General features: G+C 57.9%; 1 protein-coding gene across 2 annotated transcripts in view; it reads left to right on the top strand.

Moving 5' to 3' along the window:
• The window catches only part of RADIL (Rap associating with DIL domain), an 85,635-nt gene that overhangs the window by 56,572 nt on the left and 14,175 nt on the right, over positions 1-14,888 (top strand). For both annotated transcript variants that reach the window (XM_054496050.2, XM_054496051.2), the window contains exons 6-9: positions 6,986-7,146; positions 12,191-12,303; positions 13,090-13,327; positions 14,104-14,276. In XM_054496050.2, coding sequence (XP_054352025.1) covers positions 6,986-7,146; positions 12,191-12,303; positions 13,090-13,327; positions 14,104-14,276 — 685 coding nt within the window. The remainder of the gene's footprint in view (positions 1-6,985; positions 7,147-12,190; positions 12,304-13,089; positions 13,328-14,103; positions 14,277-14,888) is intronic.

Raw genomic sequence — 14,888 nt, 5'->3', positions numbered from 1 at the left:
ATAATGAATCACTTCCAAAACACAGAACAGTACAGACTCCGTCACTCACCCGTGAACCCACGCCTGAAACTGATGTTATGATGATGATGATTTGGGATTTAATATTACTAACATTTTGTTTGCCCTGCTTGCCTCAAGTCTTTGTTTTCTGTGTTTCAAATTGTGAATGACCACTGAATTTGGCTAAATCATTTTCTGCATCTGTGATCATCATATTTTCCCCCTTTAATCTGTTAACGTGGAGTGCTACATTCCTAAGTTTTCTTTTTTTTGAGACAGGGTCTCATTCTGTCACCCAGGCTGGAGGGCATTGGTGCGACCTCAGCTTGCTGCAACCTCCACCTCCTGGGCTGAAGCGATTCCCGCTCCTCAGCCTTCAAGCAGCTGGGACTATAGGTGCGTGCCACCACACCCGGCTAATTTTTGTGTTTTTTGTAGAGATGGAATTTCACTATGTTGGCCCAGGCTGGTCTCGAACTCCTGAGCTCAAGCAGTCCTCCCACCTCAGCCTCCCAATGTGTTGGGATTACAGGCGTAAGCCACTGCACCCAGCCTTTATTTTTAATATTTTGAGGAGCCACCATACTGTTTTCTGTAAAGGTTGTACTAATTTGTATCCCCACCAACAGCGTGCAGTCCTTTCGAACACCTGTGATCTGTCATTGTTTTGATAATGGCCATTCTAACAGGAGTGAGGTGGCGTCTCGTTGTGGTTTTGATTGGCATCTCCCTGAGAATTAGTGATGTTGACTGTTGATCTTTTAATTAGGATTTTCCCATCTGAATTTATCCGTAAAATTGGTCTACATTTTTTTTTTTTTTTTGCATTGTCCTTGTCTGATTTTAGTAACAAGGTTCACAGAACATGAATTGGGGAGCTTTCTCCATTTCTTAGTTCTCTGGATCAGTTTGTATGAGGTGAGGGCTGGCCCTGAAGGTTTGCTGGAAGAACATCTGGGCCAGAGTCCTCAGGGAGGGAGACCCGTGTTGGCTGAATCCCTTTCTTTAATGAAGATTGGTTTACTTCATTTTTTATTTCTTTTTGTTCTTTTTTGAGATGGAGACTCGCCCTGTCCCCCAGGCTGGAGTGCAGTGGCACGATCTCTGCTCACTGCAACAAGCTCCGCCTCCCGGGTTCACACCATTCTCCTGCCTCAGCCTCCCGAGTAGCTGGGACTACAGGCGCTTGCCACCACCACGCCCAGCTAATTTTTTGTATTTTAAGTAGAGACGGGGTTTCACTGTGTTAGCCAGGATGGTCTTGATCTCCTGACCTCTGGTGACCTGCCCACCTCGGCCTCCCGAAGTGCTGGGATTACAGGCGTGAGCCACTGCACCCAGCCCTTTTTTTTTTTTTTTTTTTTGAGACAGTCTTGCTCTGTAGCCCACGCTGGAGCGCAGTGGTGCAATCGCATTTCACTGCAGCCTCCGCCTCCCAGGTTCCAGCGATTCTCCTGCCTCAGCCTCCTGAGTAGCTGGGATTACAGGCGCCTGCCACCATGCCCGGCTAATTTTTGTATTTTCAGTAAAGACGGGGTTTCACCATGTTGGCCAGGCTTGTCTTGAACTCCTGACCTCAAGCAATGTGCCCATCTTGGCCTCCCAAAGTGCTGGGATGACAGGCGTGAGCCACGCTCCTGGCCTGTCCTGATGATTCTTATTGGCCTAGAATCTTTCTTTCCCTGGGGTGAGTACCACATCCCCTTTCACTGGTTTACTATTCGCCTCATTAGTTTTTTCCATGCCCGTACATGGAACCAGGGAAAGTTTACGTTCACCCTTTCTGTGTCCTTTTGTTTTATGTTTTGAAAGCCATTGTTTATTCACCTGACTTATCTTTGTTAATGGGCAAGTCGAATTATTTAGGTTTATTGCCATTCCTGATGTCTCTGGCCACATTTTTACCATTTGTTTCGCACTATTTTCTGTGCATTTTGCCTTTAGTTTTTATATTTTCCTATCTGATTGGATTTTTTTTTTTTTTTTTTGAGACGGAGTCTCGCTCTGCTGCCCAGGCTGGAGTATAGTGGCTCGATCTCAGCTCACTGCAACCTCTGCCCCCCGGGTTCAAGCGATTCTTATGCCTCAGCCTCCAGAGTAGCTGGGATTACAGGCACCTGCCACCACGCCCGGCTAATTTTTGTATTTTTAGTAGAGACGGGGGTTCACCATATTGGCCAGGCTGGTCTTGAACTCCTGACCTCACATGATCCACCTGCCTCAGCCTCCCAAAGTGCTGGGATTACAGGTGTGAGCCATCGCAACTGGCTTCTGACTGGATTTTTAAAAACTCCCCTTTTCCTTCTTTATTAGTTTCAAAGTAATTCTGAAAATATTAATATCTTCATCCTTTTGTGGAACACTAGATCTTAGGATGCTTTGACCCCCATCCTCACTTCCGGGCTTTCATTTTATTACTGACATTATTCCAGCTTCAGCTTGCTTTTAACACTACTGTGTCTCAAATCATTCTTTGTTTTTACTTCATTTAATTTAATTAATTAATTATTATTTTTTGAGACAGGGTCTCACTCTGTTGCCCAGGCTGGAGTGCAGTGGTGCAGTCACAGCTCACTGCAGCCTCAACCTCCTGGGCTCAAGTGTTTCTCCTGCCTCAGCCTCCCGAGTAGCTGAGACTACAGGCATGCACCACCATGCCCTGGCTAATTTTTTGATTTTTTTTGTAGAGACACAACTCAAGTGATCCTCTCGCTTCAGCCTCCCAAAGTGCTGGGATTACAGATGTGAGCCACCACACCTGGCCCCAAGGAGCACTTTTAGCAGTTTCCTGCAACATATTCACCATTTCATTTCCCTTTTTTTTTTTTTTTTTTTTTTTCTGAGACGGAGTCTCGCTCTGTAGCCCAGGCTGGAGTACAGTGGCACAATCTCGGCTCACTGCAACCTCCACCTCCCGGGTCCTCGTTCAAGAAATTCTTTTGCCTCAGCCTCCTGAGTAGCTGGGATAACAGGAACATGCCACCACGCCCAGCTAATTTTTGTATTTTTAATAGAGACGGGGTTTCACCATGTTGGCCAGGCTGGTCTTGAACTCCTGACCTCAGGTGATCTGCCCACCTCGCCCTCCCAAAGTGCTGGGATTACAGGCGTGAGCCACTGCACCCGGCTTTTTTCTTTCTCTCTCTCTTTCCTTTTTTTCTTTCTTTCTTCCTTTCTTCCTGGGTGTGATGGCGCTGGCTGAGCTGTCTGTGGTTTGCTTTCTCACTCACGACCTCTCCAGGTGGGTGGATGTGGCTAACCCATTTTTGGGGGCACGCCGTTCCCTGGTCCTCTCCTGATGGACACGACAGGCATGCACAGTCCATGGCCGGCGGCCCACGCTCTGGTCTCTGTGCTCCTTGTGGGCCCTGCGAGTGTTTCCATCGCCTTGGTTCCCAGGAGTGGGACTCCAGTGCCTCCCTCCACCCGCAGGAGATACCCACGCCCTGACCAGCCTGCCCCAGCCAGCTGCTCTCGTTCCTCCTGCCGGGCCGTGCTGCCACTGCTGAGTGCCCTTCCCCTCTGCCCTCTTCTAAGAACTGCCCCAGCCAGCTGCGCCTGTTCCTCCTATCTGGCTGTGCTGTCCCCACCCGGGTGCCCTTCCCCTCTGCTCTCTTCTAGAACTGCCCCAGCCAGCTGCGCCTGTTCCTCCTGTCCGGCTGTGCTGTCCCCGCCCGGGTGCCCTTCCCCTCTGCTCTCTTCTAGAACTGCCCCAGCCAGCTGCGCCTGTTCCTCCTGTCCGGCTGTGCTGTCCCCGCCCGGGTGCCCTTCCCCTCTGCTCTCTTCTAGAACTGCCCCAGCCAGCTGCGCCTGTTCCTCCTGTCCGGCTGTGCTGTCCCCGCCCAGGTGCCCTTCCCCTCTGCCCTCTTCTAAGAACTGCCCCAGCCACCTGCGCCTGTTCCTTCTGTCCGGCTGTGCTGTACCCGCCCAGGTGCCCTTCCCCTCTGCCCTCTTCTAGAACTGCCCCAGCCAGCTGCTCCTGTTCCTCCTGTCCGGCTGTGCTGTCCCCGCCTGGGTGCCTTTCCCCTCTGCCCTCTTCTAGAACTGCCCCAGCCAGCTGCGCCTGTTCCTCCTGTCCGGCTGTGCTGTCCCCGCCCGGGCGCCCTTCCCCTTTGCCCTCTTCTAGAACAACCTGGGTTTTCCTTTGCCACCAGACCTGCTCCTCCGTCCACATGGCCTGGGTAGGATGGGCTGGATCTTCTTCATTCCCTGGGCCCCCTTCCCCTTTGCCCTCTTCTAGAACAACCTGGGTTTTCCTTTGCCACCAGACCTGCTCCTCCGTCCACACGGCCTGGGTAGGATGGGCTGGATCTTCTTCATTCCCTGGGCCCCCTTCCCCTTTGCCCTCTTCTAGAACAACCTGGGTTTTCCTTTGCCACCAGACCTGCTCCTCTGTCCACATGGCCTGGGTAGGATGGGCTGGATCTTCTTCATTCCCTGGGCCCTCACTCACGTGGCTCCAGGTTGGCAGGTGGGGGCGTTCAGCACCAACCTGGCCCGAGTCTGATCCCGAAACACCAGTTGCAAAGCCTGGTCACTTGTTTCCCGGGAGAAGCCTGTCTACCCTCCAGGTTCCGGTGAAATTGAGAAGGGCAGCAAATGTTGAAAACAAGATGGAATTAGTCTCTGAAGAGCCCAGCAAATCCTTCTTTAACTGCATAAAAAGCTCCTTCTGCCCATCTGCAGACATGTGTATCCTTCAAGCCAGTGTCCAGAATGGGCAAAAAGGAGCAGGACTTTGAGCTGTGCCAGACACACGAGCAGGCAGTGGACCTGCTTAGCCACCAAAAACAGGAGGGACGGTCTCAGGCCAGTTTCTTCCCTCCCTGGGTGTGTGCACGCGAGAGAGGTCAACATTGTTTGTGGACAAAAGTGAAGTGACGTCAGAGAGAGCAGTCAACACTTTGGGCACCGGGGAGAATCTGGGACGCAGCCTGGGCTTCCTCCCCCAGCCCCGCTTGGCTGCCCAGCTGAGGAAAGAACAGGGAGGAAAACAGGGCCTCAGCCCTTCCCAGATGCCCTCACAAACCGGCTGCCTTAAGGTCCTGGTGGCATTTCCTGTGGGCTTGGCACCTTTCAAAGGACCCCAGGCCGGGTCCACACACCTGGGACTGCGCACGTGATGGTCACTCTGACGGCCGTCCAGCCTTGAGCCTGGCTCTGCCCCGGGCCTGGGGTCAGGCACTGGGCTGGCACCATGCCCTGCGGCCAGCAGAGTGGCAGCTGCCTGGCTCACCCCTTAGAATCCCCCCAGTAAGGGACACAGGTGACAAGGGGTACCCGGGCCAGCCACGGGGCAGGCAGCAGGGCCGCCCTCCACACCCCAGGCAGACCCAAGTCAGATCTGCGTGATTTGATCTGTTTGCAAAAGGATCCCTTCTGCTCACTGCTCAGGGGCACACGGCTACTTGTGTCTGCCAGGTGCGATTATGGAGGCTTAGGGATGAATGCGTCCTCTGAGCTGCTAGGACGCTGGGGCGTCCCAGGCAGCCTGTCCAGTGGCTTAATGCTGAGCTGGTGCGTGGACCAGATGAGGAACCTGTGAGAAAGATGTGTGGCTGGCATTTTAAATGAGGAATTACCTGGGCACCTCAGCACAGCCTCGCCATATCCACCCCTCAGACGTTCCAAGAGGCTGGCTGAGGACACTAGAAGGCAGTGTCAAGTCACACCAGATAGACACATCCTGCAGCTGGTGCCAGAGATGCGGGAGAAACGGTTTGGGAGCTCTGAGCTTGGAAGCCAGCCTGACGGTGGAGGCTGCCGCTGAGGGAGGAGGCAGCCCTGATGATGCCGTCATCCCCTGGAAAGGGAGCACTGAGCCGGAAGGCAGCAGGCCTGGGAGGGAAGGGCGCCCTCCCACCTCTACCTGCATTGGGCTGGCAAGGGAGGGGCCTGAGTTACTTCTGCTTTTGTTACTCAGAGTAACAATGAACCCCATGGATACAGAATCAGGGCCAGACATGGTGGCTCATGCCTATAATCCCAGCACTTTAGGAGGCCAAAGCAAGAGGATTGCTTAAGGCTAGGAGTTCAAGAGCAGCCTGGGCAACATAGCAAGACCCTGTCTCTAAAAAAAAACAAAAAAAAAAAGTTTTTAAATGATTAGCCAGGGATGGCAGTGCATGCCTGTAGTCCCAGCTACTTGGGAGGCCTCCTGGATTCAAGCGATTCTCCTGCCTCAGCATTCTGAGTAGCTGGGATTACAGATGCCCACCACCATGCCCAACTAATGTTTGTATTTTTAGTAGAGATGGGGTTTCGCCATGTTGGCCAGGCTGGTCTTGAACTCCTGACCTCAGGTGATCCACCCGCCTCGGCCTTCCAAAGTGCTGAGATTATAGGCGTGAGCCACCATGCCTGGCCTCAGTTTGGGTTTCTAACGATTGCCTCTGAGTCTTCAAATCGCATGCTTTGCCTGCTACCCCGCAATTCATGGAATTTACACGTGATTTTCTGACTTCCTGCTTTAATAAAGTAGCATTTCATTTTGCCTTTGTGCACCTCCCAAAATAGCTCTATAATTGTTTACTTCCTTTGGTAATTACCTTGTTAACTTAAATAATATAATGGAACTGACATTTCTTGTTCTAAAAACCGTGGACCAGCCCCCACCCCCATGCACGCATACACGCGCACACACACATATTGGCGCACATTCTCTCAGCATTCACAGCCACTTTATGATCTCATTCCAAAAGAGAAGACATGCAAGCCATTTATTTACCAAAGTTTTTTACCAATGGCTGTGTCGCCCGGCTGTCTCCCTGCTAGGTTTGTAGGGGCCTCTGGCTGTCGGGTGTCGTAGGCAGGTGCCAGGCGGGTACACGTATTGTTAAATGTCCCCGCCCAGCAGTGTCAGGTTGACGGTTGCAGTTGTTGTCAGCGTCCCATGAAAACACGCATCCTTACGCAGAAAGAGTGGTAGATTCAGCCTCCCGAGTGTTGGGTCCCCTCGTAACTCTTAGTCTTTCTGTCTTGGTAGCCAGGAGCCCATCTCGCTGGCCAGCTGCGCCATGGCTGATCTGGTTCCAGACTTGCAGCCCATTCTTTTCTGGATGTCTAACTCCATCGAGCTCCTGTACTTTATCCAGCAGAAATGCCCACTCTACATGCAGAGCATGGAGGAGCAGCTGGACATCACAGGTACGGTTGGCGCTGCCCTCCGTTCCCGCCACCAGCACCCCAGGCAGGGGAGTGTGGCACCTCCTTGCCGTCCTCGGGACCGAGTTGTCCATGATAGCAGGGGTGGATTCATGCGGGGGCTTCCTCAGCCCCTGGGCTGCCGTGTATCAGCTGCTCGGGGACGGCCTGTGAGGCTGGTGCTGGTGGCATGGGCCAGCCTGGCACCTCCCCCCAGAGCGCCTTGGCACTCAGTCTGTCCCCATCATCCTGTGTGCTCCCTGCGGTGGCGTCCCCTTGACCGCAGCCCCACTCTTCTGCTTTCAGGAGGGCCCGGGGGGTACACAGGTCACTCAGTAGGGGAGACACAGATGCCACCGTGAACCAAATGTAAGGGGAGGTAGGGCGTCGGCCATGAGACCGCCACCCGTTCTGAGACGCACCATTATTCCAGAAGGACAGATGTTGCCAGTCATTGTTGTGAAATTGTAGATTATGTCGGTTTCACAGATTAAGATGTGGGAAATACACATTTAAGGATTTCTTTTTCTTTTTTTGAGACGGAGTCTCGCTTTGTCACCCAGGCTGGAGTGCAATGGTGCGATCTTGGCTCACTGCAAGCCCCGCCTCCCAGGTTCAAGCGATTCTTGTGGCTCAGCCTCCTGAGTACCTGGGATTACAGGAGCACGCCACCTCACCCGGCTAGTTTTTGTATTTTTGGTAGAGATGGGGTTTCACCATGTTTGCCAGGCTGGTCTCAAACTCCTGATCCATCCCGCCTCGGCCTCCCAAAGTGCTGGGATTACAGGCATGAGCCACTGTGCCTGGCCAACATTTCAGGATTTCTGAAATGCGGTAGGAAGTATTCTGAAAATACTAAGGGAGAGGGATTCCAGCAGGGCAGTCTAGGGGCTTCATGAGGAAGGTGGCATGGGGCTGGACCCGGAATCCGGGGTAGGATTTCGGCTGGTGTGTCTGCTAGGGACTGTGTGGGGCCTGGAATGCAGCCAGACGGGGCAGCAGGACTGTGCCGCTGTGCTGTGGAAGTAAGGAGCGGGCCCAGGAGACTGGGGGCCAGAGCCTCTCATGGGAGGCCTTGGTTCTGCCCCCAGGGCCTTGCTGTCCACCCACTGCCCTCACATCTGTGGGGTGGGCGGTCAGGCGGGCCCGGTGCCAGAGGGTCCTGAGTGGCCGTGGCGTGGTGGTCCGGCCTCTGGAAGACCCGGGTCAGCGAGTGGCGCGTTCAGAGCTGCCCCGGGCTGCGTCTCTGAGCTGCGATGGAGGCCCAGGCCCGGTGTGCAAGGAGAGGACAGGAGCTCCCACACGCTCAGTCTACCAGACGCTGCAGGGTCTCTGTGTGCTCAGCTGTGTCCCCGTCCCTGGGAGGGGGCTGTGGCTGTGGCTGCATCTGAGACAGCCCAGAGGACACAAGGCCAGGTGAGGTCCTGGCCACGCTGCGTTGGGGCTGCTGGGACCCTGCTGTGCCCCGCCCCCATGCCTTAGGGGCAGATTTCCTGAGAGGAGGGGCTCTCGGTGGTGAGAGGGAGGTGGGCGAGGCATCTGCACAGTGACCCTGTGGTGGGACAGGCTCCCACAGTGCGTCGGGGCCCAGTCCTCAGCCTCCGGGCAGGAGCTGGCCTGCAGAGACCAGGCTGGACTGAGGGTGCGTGGAGGAGGCTGGGCTGGCCCTGGCCATGAAGTTGCGGGGTGGGGCCCCCGCTCCTGGGGGAGGCAGAGCCGGCCGGGATCTGTCCGAGTTCCTTCCTGCCGGCCACGGTTCCTTCCCACTGTTTCCTTCTCCCCTCCTTCACGGGGAAGGGGATGTGGGGACCTGCCAGGGGCTCCCCAGTCTGGGAATCGGGGCTGCCTTGAATATGTGGGGGTAGTGTCAACCCCTCCTGGCCTTGGTGGGCATCTGGGCATCTGGCTTGTGCCCTTGCCCCCACGTGATGGGGCAGCCCCTGCCTGTCCATGGGGCCTGGGCCTAGGGTAGACCTTTCCTCTGGCTTTTTCCTGGAAAGTGATGTAAACGACTGTGGGTCCCTAAGTCTCCACGCAAGGTTCCCACCTCCAGCTGCCTGGCTGCAGGCTTCCCTGGGGCTCCTGGGCTCCCGGGACTGCAGTGCCCGTCGCCTCTCCCTGCAGACCTGACTCCGCCATCCTCCAGGGCTGGAGTTGCAGCCAGCAGGTGGCCCTGGGATGGAGGCAACTCCAGGGTTGCGGCCGGCCAAGGGTGACCCTTGCTGACCTTGCAGTGCACTTGGTCCTTCCGTGTGACAGGGGGACAGGCCAGCTTAGGAGCCCCTTTTGTTCCGGCCCCCATGGAAAGAGTCAGCTCAGGGACCTGTGACTTTTGGGCTCTGTGTTCTGGCGAGTCCCCGGCTGACTTTCCACGTGACTTCGTGGCTGCCTGGGTTTGGTGGCCGCAGGCAGCTGGGTCCCATGTGGTCCCCGTGCTGGCTGCTCTTCATGGGAAAAATTGCTCCGGGCTGATGGAGCTGCTGCCTTTGGTCTTGGGAGGAAGTTATTTTTGGTCAGGGGCCTGAGTAGTGTTTGGCCTGGCGATGGGAGTCGGGGCCCAGGGATGCCTGCAGGCTCCGGGTGTCGAGGGCCAGGCAGGCGCCAGGGAGCAGAGTGGGAAATAGCCCCTAGAAGGGGCCGGAGGGGCAGAGCCCCGTCAGCCTCCCGACCCTCTGCAGGAAATGTCTGTGGGAAGAATTCGGAGAGCAGGGCTGTCGCGTCCCGAGAGCGGGTCACGTGGCTGTTGTCATTCCCCAAACACTGTTTTGTCCAAAGCTCTGACCCAGGCCCCTCCCGCGCCGCCTCACACCATCGTGTGCGTCTCGGATTCTCTTCATGGCTGAGGCTCAGCGCCTTCTTCTTTAGGGACAGGGCCAGCTTCTTCAGGGGTCCTGGAGTTTCGGGACAGGGCAGGGGCAGCTGGCTGGTATGTCCTCTTAATGGCTTGTGGGCATCGGAAATCCTCAGAAATCCCCACCAGCCCTGGTACCACAGGGAGAGGCATCTCAGGGAGTTTAGAAATGGAGTCTCAGGGCCGGGCTCACACCTGTCCTCCCCGCACTTTGGGAGGCCAAGGCAGGCAGATCACTTGAGGTCAGGAGTTTGAGACCAGCCTGGCCAACATGGTGAAACCCCGTCTCTACTAAAAATACAAAAATTAACCAGGCGTGGTGGCATGCTCCTGTAGTCCCAGCTACTTGGGAGGTTGAGTCAGGAGAATCGCTTGAACCTGGAAAGCTGAGACTGCAGTGAGCTGGGATTGTGTCATTGCACTCCAGCCTGGGCGACAGAGTGAGACTCTGTCTTAAAAAAAAAAAAAAAAAAGAGAGAAAAAAATGGAGTCTCAGGGCTAGGTACAGGGGTGCATGCCTATAATCCCAGCACTTTGGGAGGCCAAGGCGGGTAGATTGCCTGAGCCCAGGAGTTCCAGACCAGCCTGGGCAACATAGCGAGATCCCATTTCTACCAAAAATTAAATGAAAGAAGAAATGGAGTCTCAGGCCCGTGGGGGGTGGCTGGAGGCTGCTCTGTGGTTTTGTTCAGCATAGTCCCTGCCACCTTCTCCTGTCATTCCCACGCCCCGTTTCCCTCTTCCCACCAGCGCCCCGCCCCTGCCCAGGGAGTGATGTGGGGCTGGGTTCTCAGACCTGGCAGCCTGAGGCAGCCGGGGTCAGGGCACCAGGACAGGTGGACGGGACAGAGCTCAGCCTCCTGACCCGCCTGCCGTGGCTGTGAATATCCTTGGCCGGCACTCGCTGTGGGCGCCTTCGGGCCACCTTGTGTGTCTGCACAGGCCTGGAGGCTTCTGGGCGCAGAGTTGAGGTTGGCAGAGCCCGAGAGCCCCTTACTACCCTGGACCCCGGGGTCCCTCCAGCTGCCCTGCATGGGTCCCAGATGTGACCCTGTGGCGCAGACACTGGAGGGCCTCACAGGTTCTCGGGGAGCGGGCTTGGTGGATAGGGGCCAGGCAGCCCCAAGCCCCCGAAGGAGGAGCACCAGGACCTGCAGAGCGAAAGTGACAGGGGCTTGTCCAGGGGCTTGGCACAGCATTGTCCTGGCCATGAGTGGGCCGGCCTCCGGTGCAGTCTGCCCGGCAGAGGGGCAGCTGAGGGCCTGTGCTCCTGGGAGGCCCACATTGGGGTGAGTGTTGGCCTGGCTCACCAGGCGCCGCCCACGCAGCCCTGGCTAGCGGCCTGGACAGGCAGCCCCCACGGTGCGGCCCCTCTGCCCCTCCTGGAAGAAGGCCCCACAGGAAGGAGAGGAGAGGAGCTGTGGCCGCCTACCAGGCTGCACTGGGAACACCGCCGTGGTCGGCTGCCCACAGTCCTGGGAGAGAATGAAGGCGCCCAAAGGCGGGACGCCCAGGGTCCTGGCCCCTTCCCCGGGTGCTGATGGGACCCTCAGTCACTGAGACCACCACATGTCCCCTCACTTTCTGGAAACCCCCGGGGAAGGCTCCACCCTGTCGGGAGCTTCTCACCTTCACAAGAGCCCCGACCCAGACGGCAGGAACCACTCCATGGGCAGCTCCCCCCAGCCTCAGCTCCAGCCGCCCTGGCTGACACCCGGAGGTGGGGGTGAAATAGGTGATTTGGGCTTTTTCTTCCCAAAAGACCGTTATGATTCCACAGAGTGGCGGCCACTTGGGGGCTGCTGCCAGAGTCCTGTGACCCGTGTCGCGAGTGAGAGGCAACCTATGGGGAGGCAGTTAGGACCTGCTATGTTGGGTGCAGTTGGTTGTAACAGGAAACTTATCCAGAACGTGGGAGTGAATGAGCGCTTGGGCTGGTCTGGGCGTTGAGACGCTGGGTGTCTGGACCCCTCCTGCCCCTCCCCAGCGCTCCCCTCCCCAGGTAAGGGCAGCGGCCGGTTTGCTGCGCTCGTCCCAGCCAGGGCCCAGAGTCCCTCGGCCAGTTTATCGCATCTGGACTCCAGATGGGCGCGTTGGGCGGTGCCTGCGGCAGGGAAAGAGCTGGCAGCTTGCTGAGTTGCTGCGTTCCTGAGTGCTGTGCCCGTTGTGAGCATCGGTGTGGCTGTCTCCCCGCAGGCTCGAAGGAGTCGCTGTTCTCCTGCACGCTGACGGCCAGTGAGGAGGCCATGGCGGTGCTGGAGGAGGTGGTGCTGTACGCCTTCCAGCAGTGCGTCTACTACGTCTCCAAGGTGCACGGATGGGCACTGCTTCTGCACTCAGGCAGCTCCTGGGATCAAGTGGGGGTCAAGCTTGTGCCTGTGGCTCTCCTAGGAGCCTTCTGGGGGGCTGAGGGAGGGGACCGTGACAAGCTCCACTTCAGCAGGGAGCAGTGGCTGCAGGTTCTCCACAGGCCCAGCTGCACCCCCCACACCTGCTCCTCCTTAGGTCGCACGGAAGCCCTAGAACCATCCCGGCTCCCTCTTTCCCTCGCCTTGAAACGCCCCCTTCCTGCCAGTGTTTCGAGGGTCAGGGATGAGGTGGGGGAGGCCCCAGCATGGGGTGCAAAGGATGTGGCCCTGTTGTCACCCTGGACCCACGGGTGCCAGAGGTGCTGCTGCCGGTCCCCCTGTGGCCCTGGCCAGCTTGGGGTGCATCGGGGGTGTGGTGAGCCACTTTCTGGGGAAGTGGTGGCTCTCCCGTCATTACCCATGGGTGTCTCCAGCCCCTTTGTTGGAGCCCATCCCCCCAGGTGCCACCTCTGTGCACCTTCTGAGTTCATCTGTGCCTCCGACAGGAGCAGATCCCCCCGAGCCCCCTGCACCCCACCTCTGCTCCCAGCAGCCCCGGCAGGCAGCTCCTGTGTCCCCACACCCCACACTGGACATTTGCAAAGCCATGGCCTGTCCAGCAGGAAGCTACTGAGGCCGGGTCCCTGCGAGCAATGCGTGGGTGGGGAGCTCGCTGGGTCAGGCCCCCCGTTCGGCCGCCAGCACTCCTGGAAATGCTGGTTGCTGTTCTCCTCTCGCCCCCGCCAGTCCCTGTACATCTGCCTCCCGGCACTCCTGGAGTGCCCGCCGTTCCAGACGGAGCGCCGTGAGAGCTGGTCCTCAGCCCCTGAACTGCCCGAGGAGCTGCGCCGCGTGGTGTCCGTGTACCAGGCAGCCCTGGACCTCCTGCGGCAGCTGCAGGTGCACCCCGAGGTGGCCTCGCAGATGCTCGCCTACCTCTTCTTCTTCTCCGGGACACTGCTCCTCAACCAGCTCCTCGACAGGGGTGAGGGCCTCGTGCAGGGTTGGGGGGTCGGGGGCTCAAATTCCTAGATGTGATGGCTGCTGGCGCCTCCCTCGCCAGCTCCTGGGGGCGGCTCTGCCCTTTTCGGGCTCCTGCTCCCTGAGCATCTGGTGTCCCTGAGGGGTGAGAGGCCAGAGTAGGGGGGACAGATCACCACAGTGCATCCCGTAGGAGCCAGGGTCCCATCGGGGTTTCAGAGAAGCCATGGCCAAGAGGTCTGCACGGGGCCCCTTCCCCGTGACAGGGAGGGAATGGGCTCAGGGCATCACCGGACTGTCCCAGAACTGCCCGGTGGACATGTCAGAGCCAGGATGGAACCCAGGTCTGTGCAGCCGCAGACTCTGGCCTTGGACCCTTCTTTGTGGAGCGACTTCCCCCATCACCTGGGGGGCTCAGGAGCACTGGTCACTCCCAGCCAGCGTCACTGGGGGGCATGGGGAGACCCAGGCGGGGGCAGGTCCCCGGCACATGTGTGTGGGGGTGGGAGAGGGTCCCAGCCAGGGGCTGCACTGTGGAGTCAGTGGCACTCACAGCCCACCCTGCCCTGCTACGTTCACCTCCCACTGCACCCCCGCTCCAGAGAGGGGTTCAAGGCTGGTCAGTTGCCTTGAAAACTGAGGGAAGGTCTCCTGCCTGTCATTGAGCTGTGATGTCCTCAGTGGCCCAGAGCCGGGAAGGGCAGGCTCTGGGGACAGGCCCATGTCTGTGTCCCCCCGGGAGGGCAGCTCAGGCATCACCCTCCCTCCTTCCCTCCACAGGCCCCTCCCTGAGCTGCTTCCACTGGCCCAGAGGTGTCCAGGCCTGCGCCCGCCTGCAGCAGCTCCTGGAGTGGATGCGGAGCGCCGGCTTCGGGGCGGCGGGAGAGCACTTCTTCCGGAAGCTCTCCTGCACCCTCAATCTGCTGGCCACACCCAGGGCCCAGCTCATCCAGGTAGGGGTGCGCACGGGAGGCGGCGAGTGCGGGGAGGGGCGGGGCCACATGCTGTGGGTCCTTGGCTCACAAACCAAGCCCGGGGGCCGGGACGGGGCTTCTGGGCTGGAAAGCTCAAAGCTTCTGTAGGTAATTAGCAAAGCTGCCTCCATTCCATGGCCGTGTCCACCTGCGGTAGGCAGGATAATGGCCCAAAGATGTTTGAGACCCGTGACCGTATTACCCCACATGGCAAAGAAGCCTCTGTATGTGTGAATACGATTAAGGACCTTGAGATTCGGAGATGACCTGGGTATCCGGGTGGCCCGGTCCACTCAGACGAGTCCAGAAGGGTGGGTCAGGGAGAAATGGAAGAAGAGGGGATGTAGCTCTGAGGCTGAGGAGGGGCCAGGAGCCCAGGAGTGAGGTGGCCTCTAGAAGCTGGAGTGGCCCCAGCTGATAGCCAGTCTGGAAACGGGACCCCAGCCCTACAACTGCAGGAACTGAATTCTGGCAGCAAACAGAAGAGCAGGGAGACGGATCCTCCCCCAGGGCCTTCGTCTTGCTGTCAGCTCTGTGAGACCCGGCTGAGCTGTGGAGCCACGGAGCTGTGAGAGTGTGCAGTGTGTGGCC

The sequence above is a fragment of the Pongo pygmaeus genome, chromosome 6 (genome assembly GCF_028885625.2).
Source record: "Pongo pygmaeus isolate AG05252 chromosome 6, NHGRI_mPonPyg2-v2.0_pri, whole genome shotgun sequence".
Lineage (NCBI taxonomy): Eukaryota > Metazoa > Chordata > Mammalia > Primates > Hominidae > Pongo > Pongo pygmaeus.
This window is presented reverse-complemented; position numbering and strand designations above follow the sequence as displayed.